The 20,756-nt window shown below is 46.5% G+C and overlaps 2 protein-coding genes across 2 annotated transcripts in view; one reads left to right on the forward strand and one right to left on the reverse strand.

Annotated features, from left to right (window-relative positions):
* Positions 1–201, reverse strand: part of wbp2nl (WBP2 N-terminal like) — a 43,400-nt gene extending 43,199 nt beyond the window's left edge. The window contains exon 1 of the mRNA XM_078237676.1: positions 73–201. Coding sequence (XP_078093802.1) covers positions 73–131 — 59 coding nt within the window. The 5' untranslated portion in view covers positions 132–201. The remainder of the gene's footprint in view (positions 1–72) is intronic.
* A 19,628-nt stretch (positions 202–19,829) lies between these two features.
* Positions 19,830–20,756, forward strand: part of LOC144508940 (CD276 antigen-like) — a 63,356-nt gene continuing 62,429 nt past the window's right edge. Inside the window, exon 1 of the mRNA XM_078237155.1 lies at positions 19,830–20,189. Within this exon, the coding sequence (XP_078093281.1) occupies positions 20,161–20,189 (29 nt within the window). The 5' untranslated portion in view covers positions 19,830–20,160. The remainder of the gene's footprint in view (positions 20,190–20,756) is intronic.

The following is a 20,756-nucleotide window of genomic DNA, read 5'->3' on the forward strand; positions in this document are numbered from 1 at the left end:
CGCTTTTTAATTTTATTTCCTTCACCGCCCAGGGTCCGGATTCCCGGGGTGGGGGAGAGCGCGGCTCCTCACCTCTCGCCGTTATTGATGATGATGCCTCCGCTCTGGGAATGGTTCCGATTCAGCGCCATCTTCCCCCGTCTCCAGGGAGGCCGCGCCGACGTCAGCGCGTTTTCAGGGCACGCACGGCGGGGCGGGGCCGGGAGTCCGTCTCCATGGGAACCGGTGACTCACAATGGAGGGTCACGTGCCTCAATCAGGTGGCTGTCACGCGGATACTGTTGATGCTGCTTCTTGAAGAGGAGGCCATTGAGTCTGCGCCAACATCCTAGAACATCATGATTGATCTGATTGTAATCTTAACTCCACTTTCCTGTTTGCTCCACATAACTTTGGGCAGCACGGTGGCACAGGATCATAGAATACCAAGAGCACAGAAAGAGGCCATTCAGCCCATTGAGCCTGCACCGTCAACAATCCCACCCAGGCCCTATCCCAATAACCCCATATATTCGCCCTGCTAATCCCTCTAACCTACGCATCCTAGGACACTAAGAGGCAATTTAGCATAGCCAATCAACCTAACCCACACATCTTTGGACTGTGGGAGGAAACTGGTGCACCCGGAGGAAACCCACGCGGACACGGGGAGAATGTGCAAACTCCACACGGACAGTGACCTAAGCCGGGAATTGAACCCAGGAGCTGTGAGGCAGCAGTGCTAACCACTGTGCCGCCCCACAGTAGTGTTACCTCACAACGCTTGGACCTGTGTTTGATTCCCGGCTTGGGTCACTCTGTGTGGAGTTTGCATGTTCTCCCCGTGTCTGCTTGGGTTTCCTCCGGGTGCTCCGGTTTCCTCCCGCACTCCAAAGGTGTGCGGGTTAGGTGGATTGGCTGTGCTAAATTGCCTCTTAGTGTCAGGGGAAACTAGCTAGGGTAAATTCATGGAGTTATGGGGATAGGGCCTGGGTGGGATTGTGTCGGTGCAGACTTGATGGGCCAAACGGCACTGTAGGATTCTATGATTCTATGAACTACACCACCCTTGGAGATCAGAAATATGTCTAATGAGTGAACCCAGCCTCCACTGATCTGAGGGAGACAGAATGTAGAGACAAATGACCCTCCTATTTTACTTGGTGTCGCCTTAGTGCTGGTCAATTACCCTTCTCCATCTCCTCTTGCCAGTTACCCATTTGTCTTCCAATCCCAGAGCCTTTATGCCTGTTGCATTTTTCCATCTGGTTTTAGGCTTTCCGCTTTTTCCTTGGATTTCCATCTTCAACGTCGGAGAGGTGATGGCCTAGTGGCATTATCGCTACACTATTAATCCAGAAACTCAGCAAATGTTCTGGGGACCTGGGTTCGAATCCCACCACAGCAAATGGTGGAATTTTAATTCAATAAAATAATATTGAATTAAAATCTACTGATGACAATTAAACCATTGTTGATTCTCAGAAAAACTCATTTGGTTCACTAATGTCCTTTAGGAAAGGAAATCTGCCGTTCATACCCAGTCTGGCCTACATGTGACTCCAGAGCCACAGCAATTTGTTGACTCTCAACTGCTCTCTAAGGTAAATAAGGAATGGGCAATAAATGCCGGTGGCAACCATGTCCCACTAATGAATAAGAAAGAAATTGCCTCACCACATTTCCCTGCTCTCCACAACAGATAATCATACATTTTCAATGTCTTTTTGCCCACCCCCACAATCTTCACTGACCATCAGTTCCTGATTTTCTCGTTTCTCAATATTTCACACATCCATCTCAGCACTCTCATTCCATTGGTATCTAGTCATTGTTCCTCTCCTTGAACAAAGAAAATTACAGCACAGGAACAGGCCCTTCGGCCCACTAAGCCTGCACCGACCATGCTGCCCGACTGAACTAAAACCCCCTATTCTTCAGGGACCATATCCCTCTACGATCTGCTGCATGCTAATCACTTCCAGGGACCATATCCTTCTGTTCCTATCCTATTCATGTATTTGTCAAGATGCCTCTTAAAAGTCACCATCGTATCTGCTTCCACTGCCTCCCCCGGCAGTGAGTTCAAGGCACCCACCACCCTCTGTGTAAAAAACTTGCCTCATACATCTCCTTGCCCTTCGCACTTTAAACCTATGCCCCCTAGTAATTCACTCTTCCACCCTGGGAAAAAGCTTCTGACTATCCACTCTGTCCAAGCTCCTCATAATCTTGTAGACTTCTACCAGGTCTCCCCTCAACCTCCGTCGTTCCAGTGAGAACAAACCAAGTTTCTCCAACCTCTCCTCATAGCTAATGCCCTCCATACCAGGCAACATCCTGGTAAATCTTTTCTGTACCCTCTCCAAAGCCTCCACATCCTTCTGGTAGTGTGGCGACCAGAATTGAACACTATATTCCAAGTGCGGCCTAACTAAGGTTCTATAAAGTTTCAACATGACCTGCCAATTTTTAAACTCAATATGCCTTCTTGACTACCTTTTCCACCTGCGTTGCCAGTTTCAGTGACCTGTGTACCTGTACACCCAGATCCCTCTGCCTATCAATACTTTTAAGGGTTCTGCCATTTACTGTATACTTCCTATCTGTATTAGACCTTCCAAAATGCATTGCCTCACATTTGTCCGGATTAAACTCCATCTGCCATCTTTCTGCCCAAGTCTCCAACCGATCTATATCCTGTTGTTTCCTCTGATGGTCCTCATTGTTATCTGCAAATCCACAACCTTTGTGTCGTCCGCAAACCTATTAATGAAACCAGTTACATTTTCCTCCAAATCATTTATACATATTACAAACAGCAAAGGTTCCAGCAGTGATCCCTGAGGAATGCCACTTGTCACAGCCCTCCATTCAGAAACACACCTTTCCACTGCTACCCTCTGTCTTCTATGTCGAGCCAGTTCTGTATCCACCTTGCCAGCTCACCTCTGACTCCATGCGACTTCACCTTCTGCACCAGTCTGCCATGAGGGACCTTGTCAAAGGTCTTACTGAAGTCCACATAGACAACATCCACTGCCCTACCCTCATCAACCATCTTCGTCACTTAGAGTCATAGAGTCGTAGAATCCTACAGTACAGAAAAAGGCCATTCAGCCCATCTAGTCTGCACCAACCACAATCCCACCCAGGCCCTATCCCCATATCCTTACATATTTACCCTCTAATCTCTTTAACCTATGCATCCCAGGATACTAAGGGGCAATTCCCACACATCTTTGGAGTGTGGGAGGAAACCGGAGCACCCGGAGGAAACTCATGCAGACACAAGAAGAATGTGCAAACTCCACACAGTCAGTGACCTGAGCTGGGATTTGAACCCAGGTCCCTGGAGCTATGAAGCAGCAGTGCTAACCACTATGCTACCGTGCCACTTCCTTGAAAAACTCGATCAAGTTAGTGAGGCATAGCCTCCCCTTCACAAAACCATGTTGCCTCTCACTAATACGCCCACTTATTTCCAAGTGGGAGTAAATCCTGTCTCGAATAATCCTCTCCAATAATCTCCCTACCACTGACGTAAGGCTCACCGGCCTGTAATTACCTGGATTATTCTTGTTACCCTTCTTAAACAAAGAAACAACATTGGCTATCCTCCAATCTTCTGGGACCTCCCATATTAAGAAGTCTCACAACACCAGGTTAAAGTCCAACAGGTTTATTTGGTAGCAAATACCATATGGTATACCAATGGTATTTGCTACGAAATAAACCTGTTGGACTTTAACCTGGTGTTGTGAGACTTCTTACTGTGCTTACCCCAGTCCAACGCCGGCATCTCCACATCATGACCTCCCATATTGCCAGTGAGGATATAAAGATTTCTCTCAAGGCCCCAGCAATTTCCTCCCTTGCCTCTCTCAGTATTCTGGGGTATATCCCATCAGGCCCAGGGGACTTGTCTACTTTAATGTTTTTCAAGAACCTCAATACCTCCTCCTTTTTGATCTCAACATGACTCAAACTATCTACACACCCTTTCCCAGACTCATCATCCACCAAGTCCTTCTCTTTGGTGAATACTGACGCAAAATACTCATTTAATAATTCTTGATGTTGCGATGACATAATAAGGCCAGTCTCACTCTGACTTGAGGATTCTTCCTTTCAATTTCAGCAATACATAACATTCTATTGCACTACCTCCAATTACTACAACCAGAGCTAATCCATTGCTTAATTTGCATTTCTATGCTTCCATCTTCTGCCATCACTGACCCCAGGTACTTCAAACTACTCACTTTCTCTAAGTGGCACGGTGGCACAGTTGTTAGCACTGCTGCCTCACAGCACCAGGGACACGGATTCAATTCTGGCTTTGGGTGACTGTGTGGAGTTTGCACATTCTCCCCCTGTCTGCATGGGTTTCCTTTGGGTGTTCTGGTTTCCTCCCACAGTCCAAAGATGTGTAGGGTATGTGGATTGACCATGGTAAATGTGCAGGGTTATAGGAATAGGGCAGAGGGGAGGGCCTAGATGGGATGCTCTTTTGGAGAGTCATTGCCGACTCGATGGGCCAGATAGCCTCTTTCTGCTCTGTAGGGATTCTATGGTTCTAAGTCTTCACCTAGTATCTGGGATCCTCTTCTCTGGGTGTAAACTGACAGCCCAACAATTAGATTCTTGGTTTACTGATCGTCACAGAATTAGAGTCAATTTAGCATGGCCAATCACTAGGGTCAATTTAACACGACCAATCAACCTAACCCGCACATCTTTGGACTGGGGAGGAAACCGGAGCACCCGGACGAAACCCACGCAGACACGGGGAGAACATGCAAGCTCCACACCGACAGTGATCCGAGGCTGGAATTGAGCCCAGGTCCCCGGTGCTGTAGGGCAGCAGTGCTAACCACTGTGCCACCATGCCCATGTCCCTGTCTTCCACTACTTTTCTCCAATTCTCCAGATATTCCTCATTGTCTCTATCTTAAATTTAATTTTAAACTGTGCCCGCTAGTTTTAGCTTCTCCTGTAAGAAGAAATATCCTCTCAGCATCTACCCTGTCGAGGCCCCTCAGAATCTCATATATTTAAATAAGATGTGCTCCCACACCTTTCCCAGCCAATTAGACGATGAGTGATTCCCAGCCAATCCGCGACCTGCTAAGATAAAAGCAAAATACTTGCTGAATCTGAAACAAAAACAGAAAATGCTGGAAACTCTCAGCAGGTCTGACAGCCTCTGTAGAGAGAGAATAGAGCCAACGTCTCGAGTCTGGATAACATTGACTCTATTCTTTCTCCACAGATGATGTCAGACCTGTTGAGATTTTCCAGCATTTTCTGTTATTGTTTCCAATTACCTGTTTTATGTTTGGCTGAGGAAGAGGAAACCTGAGCACAAAGCTTGGCTGACCGGGGTGGCACACTAGCACGGTGGCACAGTGGCTAGCACTGCTGCCTCACAGCGCCAGGGACCCGGGTTCAATTCCAGCCTCGGATCACTGTCTGTGTGGAGTTTGCACGTTCTCCCCGTGTCTGCGTGGGTTTCCTCCGGGTGCTCCGGTTTCCTCCCACAGTCCAAAGATGTGCAGGTTAGGTTGATTGGCCAGGCTAAATTAACCCTAGTGTCAGGGGGATTAGCAGGGTAAATATGTGGGGTTGTGGGAATAAGGCCTGGTTGGGATTGTGGTCGGTGCAGACTTGATGGGCTGAATGGCCTCCTTCTGCACTGTAGGTATTCAATGATTCTATGACACTCCAATGCACTGCTGATGGAGTGCTTCATATTTGGAAGTGCTGTCCCTAAAAATTCCTTAGATTGTGGAAAGGTCCCAGCAAATTGGAAAACCATAAATGAAACAATGCTAAATTGACCCTAATTCTATGAAGATCGATGAAGACTTAGAACCATTGATTAGGTTGGGTTGACTGGGTGGCACGGTAGCACAGTAGTTAGCACTGCTGCCTCACAGTGCCAGGGACCTGGGTTCAATTCCTGGCTTGGGTCACTGCCTGTGTGGAGTTTACACATTCTCCCTATCTAACAGGAAGCAGAGAGTTGGAATCTATCTAACAGGAAGCAGAGAATTGGAATAAGTGGGTGCTTTTCTGGTTGGCAGTTGGTGACTAGTGGTGTGCCGCAGGGATCGGTGCTGGGGCCTCAACTGTTTACCAGATACATAGACGATCTGGAGGAGGGGACCGAGTGTAGGGTAACAAAGTTTGCGGATGACACAAAGATGAGTGAGAAAGCAAATTGCGTGGAGGATGCGGAAAGTCTGCAAAGAGATTTGGATAGGCTAAGTGAGTGGGCGAGGATCTGGCAGATAGAGTATAACGTTGATAAGTGTGAGGTTATCCACTTTGGAAAGAATAATAGTAAAATGGATTATTATTTAAATGGTGAAAAATTACAACATGCTACTGTGCAGAGGGCCCTGGGGGTCCTTGTGCATGAATCGCAAAAACTCAGTTTGCAGGTGCAGAAGGTGATCAAGAAGGCAAATGGAATGTTGGCCTTTATCACGAAGGGGATGGAGTATAAAAGCAGGGAGGTCTTGCTGCAATTGTACAAGGTACTGGTGAGGCCGCAACTAGAGTACTGTGTGCAATTTTGGTCCCCTTATTTGCAGAAGGATATATTGGCCTTGGAGGGAGTACAGAGAAGGTTCACCAGGTTGATACCGGAGATGAGGGGGTTAGCTTATGAGGAGAGATTGAGTAGATTGGGCCTGTACTCGTTGGAGTTTAGAAGGCTGAGGGGAGATCTTATAGAGACATATAAGATAATGAAGGGGCTCGACAGGGTAGAGGCAGAGAGATTCTTTCCACTTAGAAAGGAAACAAGAACTAGAGGGCACAGCCTCAAAATAAGGGGGAGTCAGTTTAGAACAGAGTTGAGGAGGAACTTCTTCTCTCAGAGGGTAGTGAATCTCTGGAATTCTCTGTCCATTGAAGCAGTGGAGGCTACCTCGTTAAATATGTTTAAGTCACAGGTGGATAGATATCTGATCACTCAGGGAATTAAGGGTTATGGGGAGCGGGCAGTTAAGTGGAACTAAACCACTATCAGATCAGCCATGATCTTATTGAATGGCGGGGCAGGCTCGAGGGGCTAGATGGCCTACTCCTGCTCCTATTTCTTATGTTCTTATGTTCTGTGTCTGCATGGGTTTCCTGTGGGGGCTCCGGTTTCCTCTGACAGTCCAAAGATGTGCTGGTTAGGTGCATTGGTCATGTTAAATTTCTCCTTCGTGTCAGGGGAATTAGTAGTTAAATATGTGATTCTAAGTACCCCCTCAAGAAGAGGGAGACAGCAAGCAGTAAGCAATAAGCCAATTATTCTAACATCTGTCATCAGGAAAATACTGGAATCCATTATTCAGGCAGTAGTAGGATATTTAGCAAATCATAACAGGATCAAACAGAGTCAACATAGATTTAAGAAATGAAATGTTGATAAATTTTAATAGCTCTTTGAAGATCTAACAAGCCGTCTAAATAAAGGAGAACCAGTAGGTGGAATTTTTTGGATTTCCTAAAGAGAGATAAGGTACCCGGGTATTTCTTGGCCACAAAATGCAGGACAAGTCCAACCTAGCCAATAAACACCCCATTAGCCTGCTCTCTCAATTATCAACAAAGTGATGGGAACTGTCATCGACAGTGTTCATCATGTTGGAGCTGTAAAGAACATTGGGTAGGCCACAGCTGGAGTACTGTGTGCAGTTCTGGTCACCTCACTATAGGAAGGGTGTGGTTGCAATAGAGGGGGTACAGAGGAGGTTCACCAGGATATTGCCTGGGTTGGAGCATTTAAGTTATTAGGAGAGACTGGATGGGCTTGGATTGATTTCTTTAGAGCAGAGAAGGCTGAGGGGGGACATGAGGTGTATACGATTATGAGGAGTATTGACGGGTGAATAGGAAGCAGCTGGTTGGTTGAAGGGTCAATCATGAGGGAACATATTTTTAGGGGTGGGGAGGTGGCAGGAGATTCAGAGGGAATTTGAGAAAAAATATTTTCACTCAGAGGGTGGTGGGAATCTGGAATGCACTGCCCGGGAAGGTAGTGGAAGCCGGAAACCTTACAACCATTAAAAATATTTGGATGAACGGGCAAAATAACATAACATTCAAGGATATGGGACAAGTGCAGGAAAATGGGATTAGCCTGACTTTGAGAACATAAGAACTAGGAGCAAGAGTAGGCCGTCTGGCCCCTCGAGCCTGCTCCGCCATTCAATAAGATCATGGCTGATTTTTTCATGGACTCAGCTCCACTTACCCGCCCGCTCACCATAACCCTTAATTCCTTTACTGTTCAAAAATGTATCTATCCTTGCCTCAAAAACATTCAATGAAGTAGCCTTTTTTTTTTCAATAGCAGCACTACTTCTTCATTCACCATTCTTTACTATTTATATTCGTGTAGAAAACTGTTGGATTCCCTTTAAGTTATCGGCAGTCTTTTATATTCTTGCTTTGCTTCTCTTTAAATGACCATTTGGAAAGGTGCAGCTTAATCCGGGATAGTCAGCACGGATTCGTGAAGGGTAAGTCTTGCCTCACAAATTTGATTGAATTCTTTGAGGAGGTAACTAAGTGTGTAGATGAAGGTAGAGCAGTTGATGGCGTAAGGCGTTTGATAAGGTTCCCCATGGTCGGCTCATGAAGAAAGTAAGGAGGTGTGGGATAGAGGGAAATTTGTCCGATTGGATAAGTAACTGGCTATCTCATAGAAAGAGTTTTAACAACACCAGGTTAAAGTCCAACAGGTTTATTTGGTAGCAAATACCATTAGCTTTCGGAGCGCTGCTCCTTCGTCAGATGGAGTGGAAATGTGCTCTCAAACAGGACACAGAGACACAAAATCAAGTTACAGAATACTGATTAGAATGCGAATCCCTACAACCAACCAGGTCTTAAAGAGACAGATAATGTGAGTGGAGGGAGCACGAGACAATACACATCTCTGTAATCTGTGCTTAATGCTCCCTCCACTCACATTACCTGTCTCTTTAAGACCTGGTTGGCTATAGGGATTCGCATTCCAATCAGTATTCTGTAACTTGATTTTGTGTCTCTGTGTCCTGTTTGAGAGCAAATTTCCACTCCATCTGACGAAGGAGCAGCGGTCCGAAAGCTAGTGGCTTTTGCTACCAAATAAACCTGTTGGACTTTAACCTGGTGTTGTTAAAACTCTTACTGTGTTTACCCCAGTCCAACACCGGCATCTCCACATCATATCTCATAGAAGACAGAGGGTGGTGGTGGATGGAAAATTTTCAGACTGGAGACCAGTTACCAGCGGTGTACCACAGGGATCAGTGCTGGGTCCTCTGCTATTTGTGATTTTTATCAATGACTTGGAGGAGGGGGCTGAAGGGTGGGTCAGTAAATTTGCTGATGACACCAAGATTGGTGGAGTAGTGGATGAGGTGGAGGGCTGTTGTAGGCTGCAAAGAGACATTGATAGGATGCAGAGCTGGGCCGAAAAATGGCAGATGGATTTTAACCCTGATAAGTGCGAGGTGATTCATTTTGGTAGGACAAATTTGAATGCGGATTACAGGGTCAACGGCAGGGTTCTGAGGAATGTGGAGGAATAGAGAGATCTTGGGGTTCATATCCACAGATCTCTGAAGGTTGCCACTCAAATGGCCTATAGTGTGTTAGCATTTATTAACAGGGGGTTTGTGTTTAAGAGCTGTGGGGTTATGCTCGAACTGTACAGGACCTTGGTGAGACCACATTTGGAATATTGTGTGCAGTTCTGGTCACCTCACTATAAGAAAGATGTGCAAGCATTGGAGAGAGTGCAGAGGAGATTTACCAGGATGCTGCCTGGTTTGGAGGGTAGGTCTTTTGAGGAAAGGTTGAGGGAGCTAGGGCTTTTCTGTTTAGAGCAGAGGAGGATGAGAGGTGACTTAATAGAGGTTTATAAGATGATAAGGGGGATAGATAGAGTGGATGTTCAGAGACTATTTCCTCGGGTGAATGTAGCTGTTACTAGGGGGCATAACTATAAGGTTCGAGGTGGGAGATATAGAAGGGATGTCCGAGGTAGGTTCTTTACTCAGAGAGTGGTTGGGGTGTGGAATGGGCTGCCTGCTGTGATAGTGGAGTCGGACACTTTAGGAACTTTCAAGCGGTTATTGGATAGGCACATGGAGTACACCAGAATGATAGGGAGTGGGATAGCTTGATCTTGGTTTCAGACAAAACTCGGCACAACATCGAGGGTCGAAGGGCCTGTACTGTTCGATGTTCTATGTTCTATTAGCCTCAACTGCTTCACTGGGCAGGGAATTCCACAGCTTCACAACCCTTTGGGTGAAGGAGTTCCTCCTCAACTCAGTCCTAAACCTGCTCCCCCTTATTTTGAGGCTTTGCCCTGTAGTTCTGGTTTCACCTGCAGTGGAAACAACACCCCTGCTTCTAAGTACTCCCTTCATAATTTTATATGTTTCTATAAGATCCCCCTTCATCCTTTTAAATGCCAATGAGTATAGCCTCAGTCTCTCCTCATAAGCCAACCCTCTCAACTCCCTCCAGTGCCAGTACATCCTTTCTCAAGTAAGGAAACCATATTTGTAAACAGTACTCCAGGGGTGGCCTCACCAGAAAAGAAAACGCTGGAAAATCTCAGCAGGCCTGGCAGCATCTGTAAGGAGAGAAAATAGCTGACGTTTTGAGTCGAGATGACCCTTTGTCAAAGCTGTGACAAAGGGTCAGCTGGACATGAAACGTCAGCTCTTTTCTCTCCTGACAGATGCTGCCAGGCCTGCTGAGATTTTCCAGCATTTTCTCTTTTGGTTTCAGATTCCAGCCTCTGCAGTAATTTGCTTTATCCAGTGGCCTCACTAGTACCTTGTACGGCTGCAACATAACCTCCCTGTTTTTAAACTCCATCCCTCTAGCAATGTAGGACAAAATTCCGTTTGCCTTCTTAATTACCCGATTAACCTGCAAATCAACTTTTTGCAATTCATGTACAAGGACACCAAGGTCCCTCTGCACAGCAGCATGTTGCAATTTTTTACCATTTAAATAATAGTCCATTTTGCTGTTATTCCTTACAAAATGGGACAATTGAGGAACAGTGGAGGATTTTCAAAGCGATTTTTCACAGTGCTCAGCAAAAGCATATACCAGTGAAAAGGAAGGACTGTAGGAAAAAGGATAATCCGCCATGGATATCTGAGGAAATAAAGGAGGGTATCAAATTGAAAGACCAATGCTACAGATCCCTCCTGTTCCAATACTGATCCCAATGTCCCATGAAATGGTACCCCTCTTTCCCGCACCAATCCTTCAGCCACTTCCCTAACTTTCTCATCCCTATGCCAATTTGCACGTGTCTTGGTAGTAATCCAGAGATTATAACCCTTGAGAACCTGTTCTTTAATTTATTTTCTAGTCCCCAAACAGGTCCCCTTTCCTAGTCTTGCCTATGTAGTGGTAGTTATTGTCACTGCAGACTCGATGGGCCAACGGGCCTTTTCTGCACTGTCTGACATATGACTCTATCCACCACCTTCTCTAGCTGCACATATTATTGTGGCATAGGCAGAAACAGGCTCTTAACTGGCAGTTAATAGGTCAGTTGACGCTCTTAACATACCTAAGGATAGGCGGCGGGGCTGGATGATGCCTTATTGCCTAATGTTCAACTTACAAGCCCCACCCATTGGCATATTTGTTGGACGAGGTCACAAAATTTCCCCAATGACTAACTGAACTTTGGAATTCCTTCATCAACTGTCCTGTGGTTTGAGATTTCTTGAGTTCATGAAAGATTCGATACAAATATAAGTTCACTCTTTACTGAGATTGTGGGCAAGGGAGAGTTTAAGATTGTTGTAGCTATTTTGAAGGTATGAATATGAGTGCAATGTTTGTGCTCCCATATTCTTGCCGTATTGTTTGTGAATAAGGTCACCAGACTATGAAACCGTGGTGTAAAAACACAAAGTGCTGGAAATACCCACTCTGCTCAGTTGAAAACAAATAGGTTTATATTCTGCGTGGACTGAGATAACCAGGTTACAGAAACAATATCGATAAAACAGCTTCCTGTCCAGGACAGGATGATGTTACTTTCACATAGAACAGTTAACTGACTCAAATTGCAGTAAAAGATTTGAAGTTCACAGAAATAAGTTGCAAAGTGATCTCTATGATATGGATGTTCCCCTTACCATTCAAATCAAGTCTGAGTCAGTTATGGCTCAAGGATTTGAGGAAATGTTGATTGAAAGGAAGAATCAGAAAGGGAAATATTGTTTGCTGTTCCTGACGTCAGTATTCACAGTAGCAACCTGGACAGTATTCAGGAGGATGTCGAGATGGTATTTCTGACGATAGCATTAACCCTGACTGAGACCTGTGAATGGAATTGTTGGGAGTGAGAGTGAGACGGAGGTGGGGGTGGGGTGGGGGAGGGGGGTGCGGTGGGTGGTGGTGCAGGGTGCTGGGTTGATGTGGCAAGCAATGTAGCTCTCAGGATCCAATCGCACCATTGTCAGAGTATAGTACGGCAGGTTAGAGTCATAGAGTCACAGAGGTTTACAGCATGGAAACAGACCCTTCGGCCCAACTTGTCCATGCCCTTTTTTTTAAAACACCAAGCTAGTCTCAATTGCCTGCATTTGGCTCATATCCCTCTATACCCATTTTACCCATGTAATTGTCTAAACACTTCTTAAAAGACAAAATTGTATCTGCCTCTACTACTACCTCTGGCAGCTTGTTCCAGACACTCACCACCCTCCGTGTGAAATAATTTCCCCTCTGGGCCTTTTTGCATCTCTCCCCTCTCACCCTCTAGTTTTAGACACCTCTCCCTTCAGGAAAAGGTATTGACTATCTAGCTGATCTATGCCCCTCATTATTTTATAGACCTCTATGAGATCACCCCTCAGCCTCCTACGCTCCAGATAAAAAAGTCCCAGTCTCTCCAGCCTCTCCTTATAACTCAAACCATCAAGTCCAGGTAGCATCCTAGTAAATATTTTCTGCACTCCTTCTGCTTTAATAATATTAGCACAGTGGTTAGCACTGCTGCTTCACAGCTCCAGGGTCCCGGGTTCGATTCCCGGCTCGGGTCACTGTCTGTGTGGAGTTTGCACATTCTCCTCGTGTCTGCGTGGGTTTCCTCCGGGTGCTCCGGTTTCCTCCCACAGTCCAAAGATGTGTGGGTTAGGTTGATTGGCCAGGTTAAAAATTGCCCCTTAGAGTCCTGGGATGCGTAGGTTAGAGGGATTAGTGGGTAAATATGTGGGGATATGTGGATAGGGCCTGGGTGGGATTGTGGTCGGTGCAGACTCGATGGGCCGAATGGCCTCCTTCTGCACTGTAGGGTTTCTATGATTTCTATGATTTAAAGGATGTCAGATTCATTTTATGATAGAGAGAACACTTAAGCCCCAAGAAAGCAACGTAGAAAGAAAGCAAGTGGACAAAGAATGCATTTCCCATGTTGTTAGAGAAAACGGGGATAATTTTCTCATTCTGTCCACCACGGGAATTGTAGCGGGTGAGAGGCAGACCATGGAAAGATCCATTAACTTCGGGCAGGATTTTCCTGTTTCAGGGTGAACAGGGTCAGAAAATCTCGCCCAATGCCTGAGAAAGAGGAATGATGATAATGCAAGTGTGAGTATGGATGAACAACAGTCTCCGCACAGTAGAGAATGTACTTGGTGACAAGAATGGAAGAAAATGCCCTGGCCATACTATACCTGGGGTGCTCCGGTTTCCTCCCACAGTCTGAAAGATGTGCTGGTTATGTGCATTGGCCGTGCTAAAATCTCCCACAGTGTACCCGAACAGGCGCCGGAGTGTGGCGACTAGGGGATTTTCACTGTAGCTTCATTGCGGTGTTAATGTAAGCCTACTTGTGACACCAATAAATAAACTTTAAACTAAACTTCTGTAGCTAGTTACTCCCGTAACCTGCTGGAAATCTGAAATCGAAACAAGAAATGCTGGAAATACTCAGCAGGTAGGGCAGTATCTGTGCAAGTAGAAGCAAGGTTAATGTTTCAGGTTGATGGCATTTTGCAAGAACAGACAAATGTATTTCTAGTATTTTATCTTTTCCCTGCTGTCTCAATGTAGCTGCCGTGTTTCTGGGTCCCAGGGAAACCCGGTCCGCAATCGTTCAATTTCCGCCTGGCTTCCAGCTACACTGTGGGAACCTGAATTATATATTCAAGTGGTGTCTCGCTTCCCCACACACAGGGCACCCACCACCAGTAAAAACATGCACAGGCATGGTGGTTTCAGTCACATTTCCCAATTTTTAATCCCTTTCTTGATATTCTCCTGCCTGTTTTTACTTTGTAAGAAGTTTAACAACACCAGGTTAAAGTCCAACAGGTTTATTTGGTAGCAAAAGCCACACAAGCTTTCGGAGCTCTTAGCCCCTTCACCTGAAGAAGGGGCTAAGAACTCCGAAAGCTTGTGTGGCTTTTGCTACCAAATAAACCTGTTGGACTTTAACCTGGTGTTGTTAAACTTCTTACTGTGTTTACCCCAGTCCAACGCCGGCATCTCCACATCATGTTTTTACTTTACCAAAGGAACACCATCTCTGTCAATTTGCGGCAGTGTCCAACTAGATTCTGTGCACAGGTCTGGGAGTGGGATTCAAACCTACAGAGTTGATTCAGGGTGGGAGTGCCAAAAAGATTTTTAAACTCGCACAATTTGACATGGCCTCAATATGAGAATGAATCGTAACTCTGCTGGCTCACTGTACTGTGCTGTACTGTTCTATGTTCTCACTTTCCCTGCCTGAGCTGACAAACTGTTTTCCCTAAAGAAAAAATGGGAAGTTCCCCAGTGAGACTGCACACAGTGCAAACAACAAGGCATCCAAAACCTTTCACCTCAAAAGGAGCAGTGTGGATCAGGTCATTCATGGGTGAAATCAGGAACACCCCTTCGCACAGAGGGGGTAGAAATCTGGAACGGGTTTAGTAAAGGAATTCCAGAGTGTGGGGCCTATAGACTTGGAATCACAGAATCACATAATTGTTACAGTGCAGCAAGAGGCCATTCAGCCCATTGTGTCTGCACCGACTCTCCAAATCAGCATCATGGCTTTTCCCCATTTTCCCCATTCCCCCTGCACATTGTTTCTATTCAAATAGTCATTTAATGCCCCCCTTGAAAGCCTCGATTGAAGCTGCTTCCACCACACTCCCAGGCAGGGCATTCCAGACCCCAACCACTCGCTGGGTGAAAACGATTTTTCTCTCATCATGTTTCCTTCTTTTGCAAATCACTTTAAATCTGTGCCCTCTTGTTCTCGACCCTTTTACGAGGGGGAACAGTTTCTCCCGATCGACTCTGTCCAGCCCGCTCAGGATTTTTAACATCTCGATCAGATCTCCTCTTTGCCTTCTTCTCTTTTTAAGTTTATTTATTAGTCACAAGTAAGGCTTACACCAACACTGCAATGAAGTTACTGTGAAATTCCCTCATCACCACACTACGGCGCTTGTTTGGGTCAATGTACCTAACCAGCACGTTTTCCAGACTGTGGGAGGAAACTGGAGCACCCGGAGGAAACCCACTCAGGCACGGGGAGAACGTGCAGACTCCACACAGACAGTGACCCGAGCCGGGAACCGCACCTGGATCTCTGGCGCTGTGAGGCAGCAGTGCCAACCACTGTGCCACCGTGCCACCCCTCTTCTCTCCAAGGAGAACAGTCCCAAGCTCTCCAATCTTTCCTCATCACTGAAGTTTCTCAGCCCTGTAACCATTCTGTAAACCTCTCTTATATAAGGCAATGAGGAAAGGTTGGACAGGCTATGCTTGTATCCATTGGAGTTTGGAATAATAGATTAGAAGGTGGGATGAGAATGGGTTGCTAATAGTTTGTTTCAGCTGATGCAGACACAATGGGCTGAATGGCCTCTTTCTGTGCTGTAACCTTTCTATGGTTCTATCTTTCTAAGAAGTGACTTGATTGGAACTTACAAGATTTTGCGGAATCTTGACAGGGTTGATGTGGAGAAGTTCCACTTTGGGGAGGTGGTGGCACAGTGGTATTGTCACTTTTGGCAATCCAGAGACCTAGGGTAATCCTCTGGAGACCCAGGTTCAAATCCCACCATGGCAGATGGTGGGATTTCAATTCAATATAAAGAAATCTGGAATTTCCCCCTCGTAAAAGGGTCGAGAACGAGAGGGCATGGTCTAATGATGACCATGAACCCATTGTTGTAAAAACCCATCTGGTTCACTAAGGTCCTTTAGGGAAGGAAATCTGCTGTCCTTACCCGGTCTGGCCTATGGGTGACTCCAGAACCACAGCAATGTGGTTGACTCTTAAGTGCCCTCTGAAACGGCCGAGCGGGACACTCAATTGTATCCAACCACTGCAACAAAAACAAAGAGGAATAAAACCAGACAGACACCTAGCATTGACCTTGACACTGGAAACGATAATGACAAACCCAACCTTACTGACCCTGTAAAGTCCTCCTTACTAATATCTGGAGGCTTGTGCCAAAACTGAGAGAGCTGTCTCACAGATTAATCAAGCAACAGCCTGACATGGTCATAATCATGGAATTATACCTTACAGACTACGTTCCAGACACCACCATCACCATTCCTGGGTGTGCCCTGTCCTACTGGCAGGACAGATCCAGCAGAGGTGGTGGCACAGTGGTATACAGTGGGGATCGAGCTGCCTTGGGAATGACCCTTTTAGTCTCATGGCTCAAGGTCAAACATGGGCAAGGAAACCTCCTGTTGATGACCATGTACAGCTCCCCCACTCAGCCGATGAATAAGTTCTCCTCCATGTTGAACACCATTTGAAGGAAACACTGAGTGTGACAAGGGGCAGAATGCACTCTGGGTGGGGGACTTCAATATCAGTCACCAAGAGTGCGAGGTAGTACCACCCCAGACTGATCTGGCCGGGACCTAAAGGATATCGCTGCTAGACAGGGTCTGCGGCAAATGGTGAGGGAACTAACAAGAGGGAAAAACATACTTGAGCTCATCCTCACCATCCTGCCGGCTGCAGGTGCATCTGCCCATGACAGTATTGGCAGGAGTGACCACCGTACAGTCTTGTGGAGACGAAGTCTGTCTTCATGTTGAGGATGGCCTCCATCGTGTGGCACCACCACCATGCTAAATGGGATAGACTTCGAACAGATCTAGCAGCTCAAAACTGGGCATCCATGGGGCGCTGTGGGCCATCAGCAACAGCAGAATTGTACTCAACCACAATCTGTAACCTCATGGCCTGACATATCCCCCACTCTGCCATTACCACCAAGCCAGGGGATCAACAATGGAGACTGTAAGAGGGCAGCACCAGGCATACCTAAATATGAGGTGTCAACCTGGTGATGCTACAACACAGGACAATTTGCATGCCAAACAGCAAAAACAGCAAGTAGTAGGCAGAGCTAAGCAATCCTACATCCAGCTGTGAAAGGTGGTGGACACAAGGAGGAGGCTCCACAATATCCCCATCTTCAATGTTGGAGAAGCCCAGCACATCAGTGCAGAAGATAAGGTTGAAGATTCACAACAATCTTCAGCCAGAAATACCAAGTGGATGATCGATCTCGGCCTCCTCCAGGGGTCCCCAGCTTCATGGATGTCGGTCTTCAGCCAATTCAATTCAATCCACATATAAACCAACATGATGAGCGCTTCAATCCCCAAGGCAGAGACGGCTATGGGCCAAGTGCTGGTAAATGGAATGAGTAGAGATTGGTATTTGATGGTCGGCAGAGACATGGGGGAGTGATTCTCCCAGCCCGCTGCACTGCTTTAGCAGACTGAAGTCTCCGGGCCCATTAGAGTCTCCCCCAATTCCCACTAGGAGTGGTTCACCCCAGCGGGGTTTACAATAGCTCTCCACCTGCAGGGAACTGGCAGCCTGACTCCCACTGCAATGAAGAGGGGCCATGAAGGCCCCCCAGAAGGTCAGGGGTAAGGGATGGTGCCTCCTGGGTATTGCCCATTTGGCAGTGCCAGCCTGGCCCCCTGGCACTGTCTAAGGAGCAAAGTGGAAATGCCCACTGGACATCGGGCAGTGGCAAGTGGGGCCTATTGGGCCTATGGGGGGGGGGGGGGGGTGAGGGGGGAGATCGGTGGGGCTTGGGGTTCCGCTGCCACTCCTCTGCATTCGGTAGTGACAGAGGGAGGGAGGCCAGCGATTATGGCTGGCCATTGGGGTTGAGGAGGGGGTCACCCTGCCATTCCACAAGTGGGCAACAGAAGAAAGGAACCTGGCAAATCCAGGCAGTGAAGCCATTCCCTGTCTCTCTTGACCAAAGAGTTTGGAAGGATTCTGATAGCATGCAGAAGGCAGGCGGGTAGGTTTGATGTCTGCCCGGAATATGTGGCTTCCTGACTTATACAAAATGTTTAGTCATGAGACTATGTGCTGAGTGATGCTAAAGTGATCATGAAATTTCTGTATACCACTGACCAGAAACTGAACTGGACTACGAGAGGAGGTCCTACGGTGAGTAACTCACCTCTTGAGTCTCCAAAGCCTGTCCACAAGGCACAAGTCAGGAGTGTGATGGAATACTCTCCACTTGCCTGGATGGGTGCAGCTCCAATAACAACCAATAATCTTGACACCATCCAAGACAAAGCAGCCCGCTTCATCAATACCCCATCCACTACCTTCAGCATTCGCTCCCTCCACCACCAATGGACAGCGTGTGCACCATCTACAAGATACACTGCAACAATTCTCCAAGGCTCCTTCGACAGCACCTTCCAAACCCAGGACCTCAACCACCTCAAAGGAAAAGGGCTGCAGGTGAATTGGCGCATCATCACCTGCAAGTTCCCCTCCCAAGGTACACATCATCCTGGCTTGGAAACATATATTTCTTTAGTGTTGCTGGATTGAAATCCTAGAACACTTTCTCTAACACCACATGGACTGAAAGTTCAAGAAGGTGGCTCACCATCACCTGATGAGCAATAAATGCTGGCCAGCCAGTGACATCAACATCCAAAATCCATCTCCTGTACCTCTGCCCTCGCCCCCTTCCCCTCTCTCCCAGAACCATTACAGGGCCCGCACTGAAAGGATCATCCTCCGCCATATCCACCAACTCCATTAGGCACATTACAACCCTCAGGACTGAACACTGAGTTCAACAACTTTAGACTGTGACCTTTCCCCTCCATCTTAACACTTATTTGTCTTGTTTTGTTTTCTCTGCTTGTCCCAAATTAAACTCCCCCCCCCCCCCCCCGCCCCCCCGGGCCATCTGTTACTTGTTCTTCAATTTTGCTTTCACTGAGCACTGACCTTTGCTGTTCTATTAACACATTCTGCTATCTGACCTTTATGTCACTTATCAGCACCTTCTATCGTCCTCAATGTTACCGTTAACACTCCCTTTGTCTTGTGTCCACATCTTTGTCAATCTCCCTTTTCGCTACAACTATCTGACCCTTCTAATCTGCTCAAAGCAACCCTAACCCTCCCCCAGGACATTATTATCCCACTTCAGTTGCGAAAAAGGACTGGAAATGTTAACTTGTTTCTCTCTCCACAGATGCTGCCAGACTTGCTGAGTTTATCCAGCATTTTCTGTTTTAATTATAATAGCCGTACTCCATTCGTTGTAAAGTGCTTTGGGGGAGTCTTGTGGCAGTGACAGGTGTTATATATGTCTTTGTCCTTTCCCCATTCCAGTTCAGTTTCTGGGGTATTTTCAATATATATTTTAAAATGTCCCCTGTCTGCTATTTGCAGTTCTTGCGATCAATTATGTTGTTGAAGATTGAGCAACAGACAGGCGTGCATTTCTCCAGGAGTGGCCCAGGGACTGGGATATCTCGCCAGGAGACCGAGGTAAAGCATTCGCGGTTTCCCCTCAGACTGGAGATAAACCCATCCCTCCAGTCACATGAAAAAGGAAAAAGATCGGAATCAAAACTTGGCGGGTTGGAAAGTTTGCCGATGACTGCGTGCAGCTGCTACAAGTGGATGGAAGGAAGAAAGTTTTGAAAAGTCCTTGAGAACTTTCGATTGCCAGATTTCAGTGTGAGTCCACCACTTCCTACTTCTGTGGTTGATGATATTCACTCTCCAGGCACTGGGATATCAATATATATATTTATAATTTTACATTCCGAATCTTTGCCGTGTCACTAAGTGCTCTGGTGTGGCCGGAGTTTTTACAATACTAGATGGATCCAGTACACAGGCGTGGATCAAGGTAAGAAATTCAACTGGAACCCTCAGCCATATTCTCTGCTAAGGTTGTTACTGTGAGTTCAGGGGGAGGTTAAACTGCTCCTGGGGTCTTCACCCAGAAACATTCTGTAATTGCGAGGAAACGCAATGGAAGGAATTGCAACAAGTTTCGATCACTTTTAACTTCGCCTCCTCCCCCCCCCCCCCGCTTCAGGAGCACCTGTGATTCGAATTGAAGTTTTGATTTGATTTATTATTGTCACATGTATTAGTATACAGTGAAAAGTGTTGTTTCTGGCGTGCTATACAGACAAAGCATACCGTTTATAGAGAAGGAAAGGAGAGAGTGCAGAATGTAGTGTTACAGTCATAGTTAGGGTGTGGAGAAAGATCAACTTAATGCGAGGTAGGTCGAATAATGAATGCTTGTTCTTTATTCGAATGAATCAGGAGCAGTCAGCACTTCCACTGTGGGGACATCACGCCCAAGACTCAACACCAACCTAATGTAACGAGTTCCATGCATCCACCAACCTCCGTGTAAACAAAGAAGCTTGCCTCGTACATCTCCTTTAAACCTTGCCCTTCG

This window comes from Mustelus asterias, chromosome 21, assembly GCF_964213995.1.
Source record: "Mustelus asterias chromosome 21, sMusAst1.hap1.1, whole genome shotgun sequence".
NCBI lineage: Eukaryota > Metazoa > Chordata > Chondrichthyes > Carcharhiniformes > Triakidae > Mustelus > Mustelus asterias.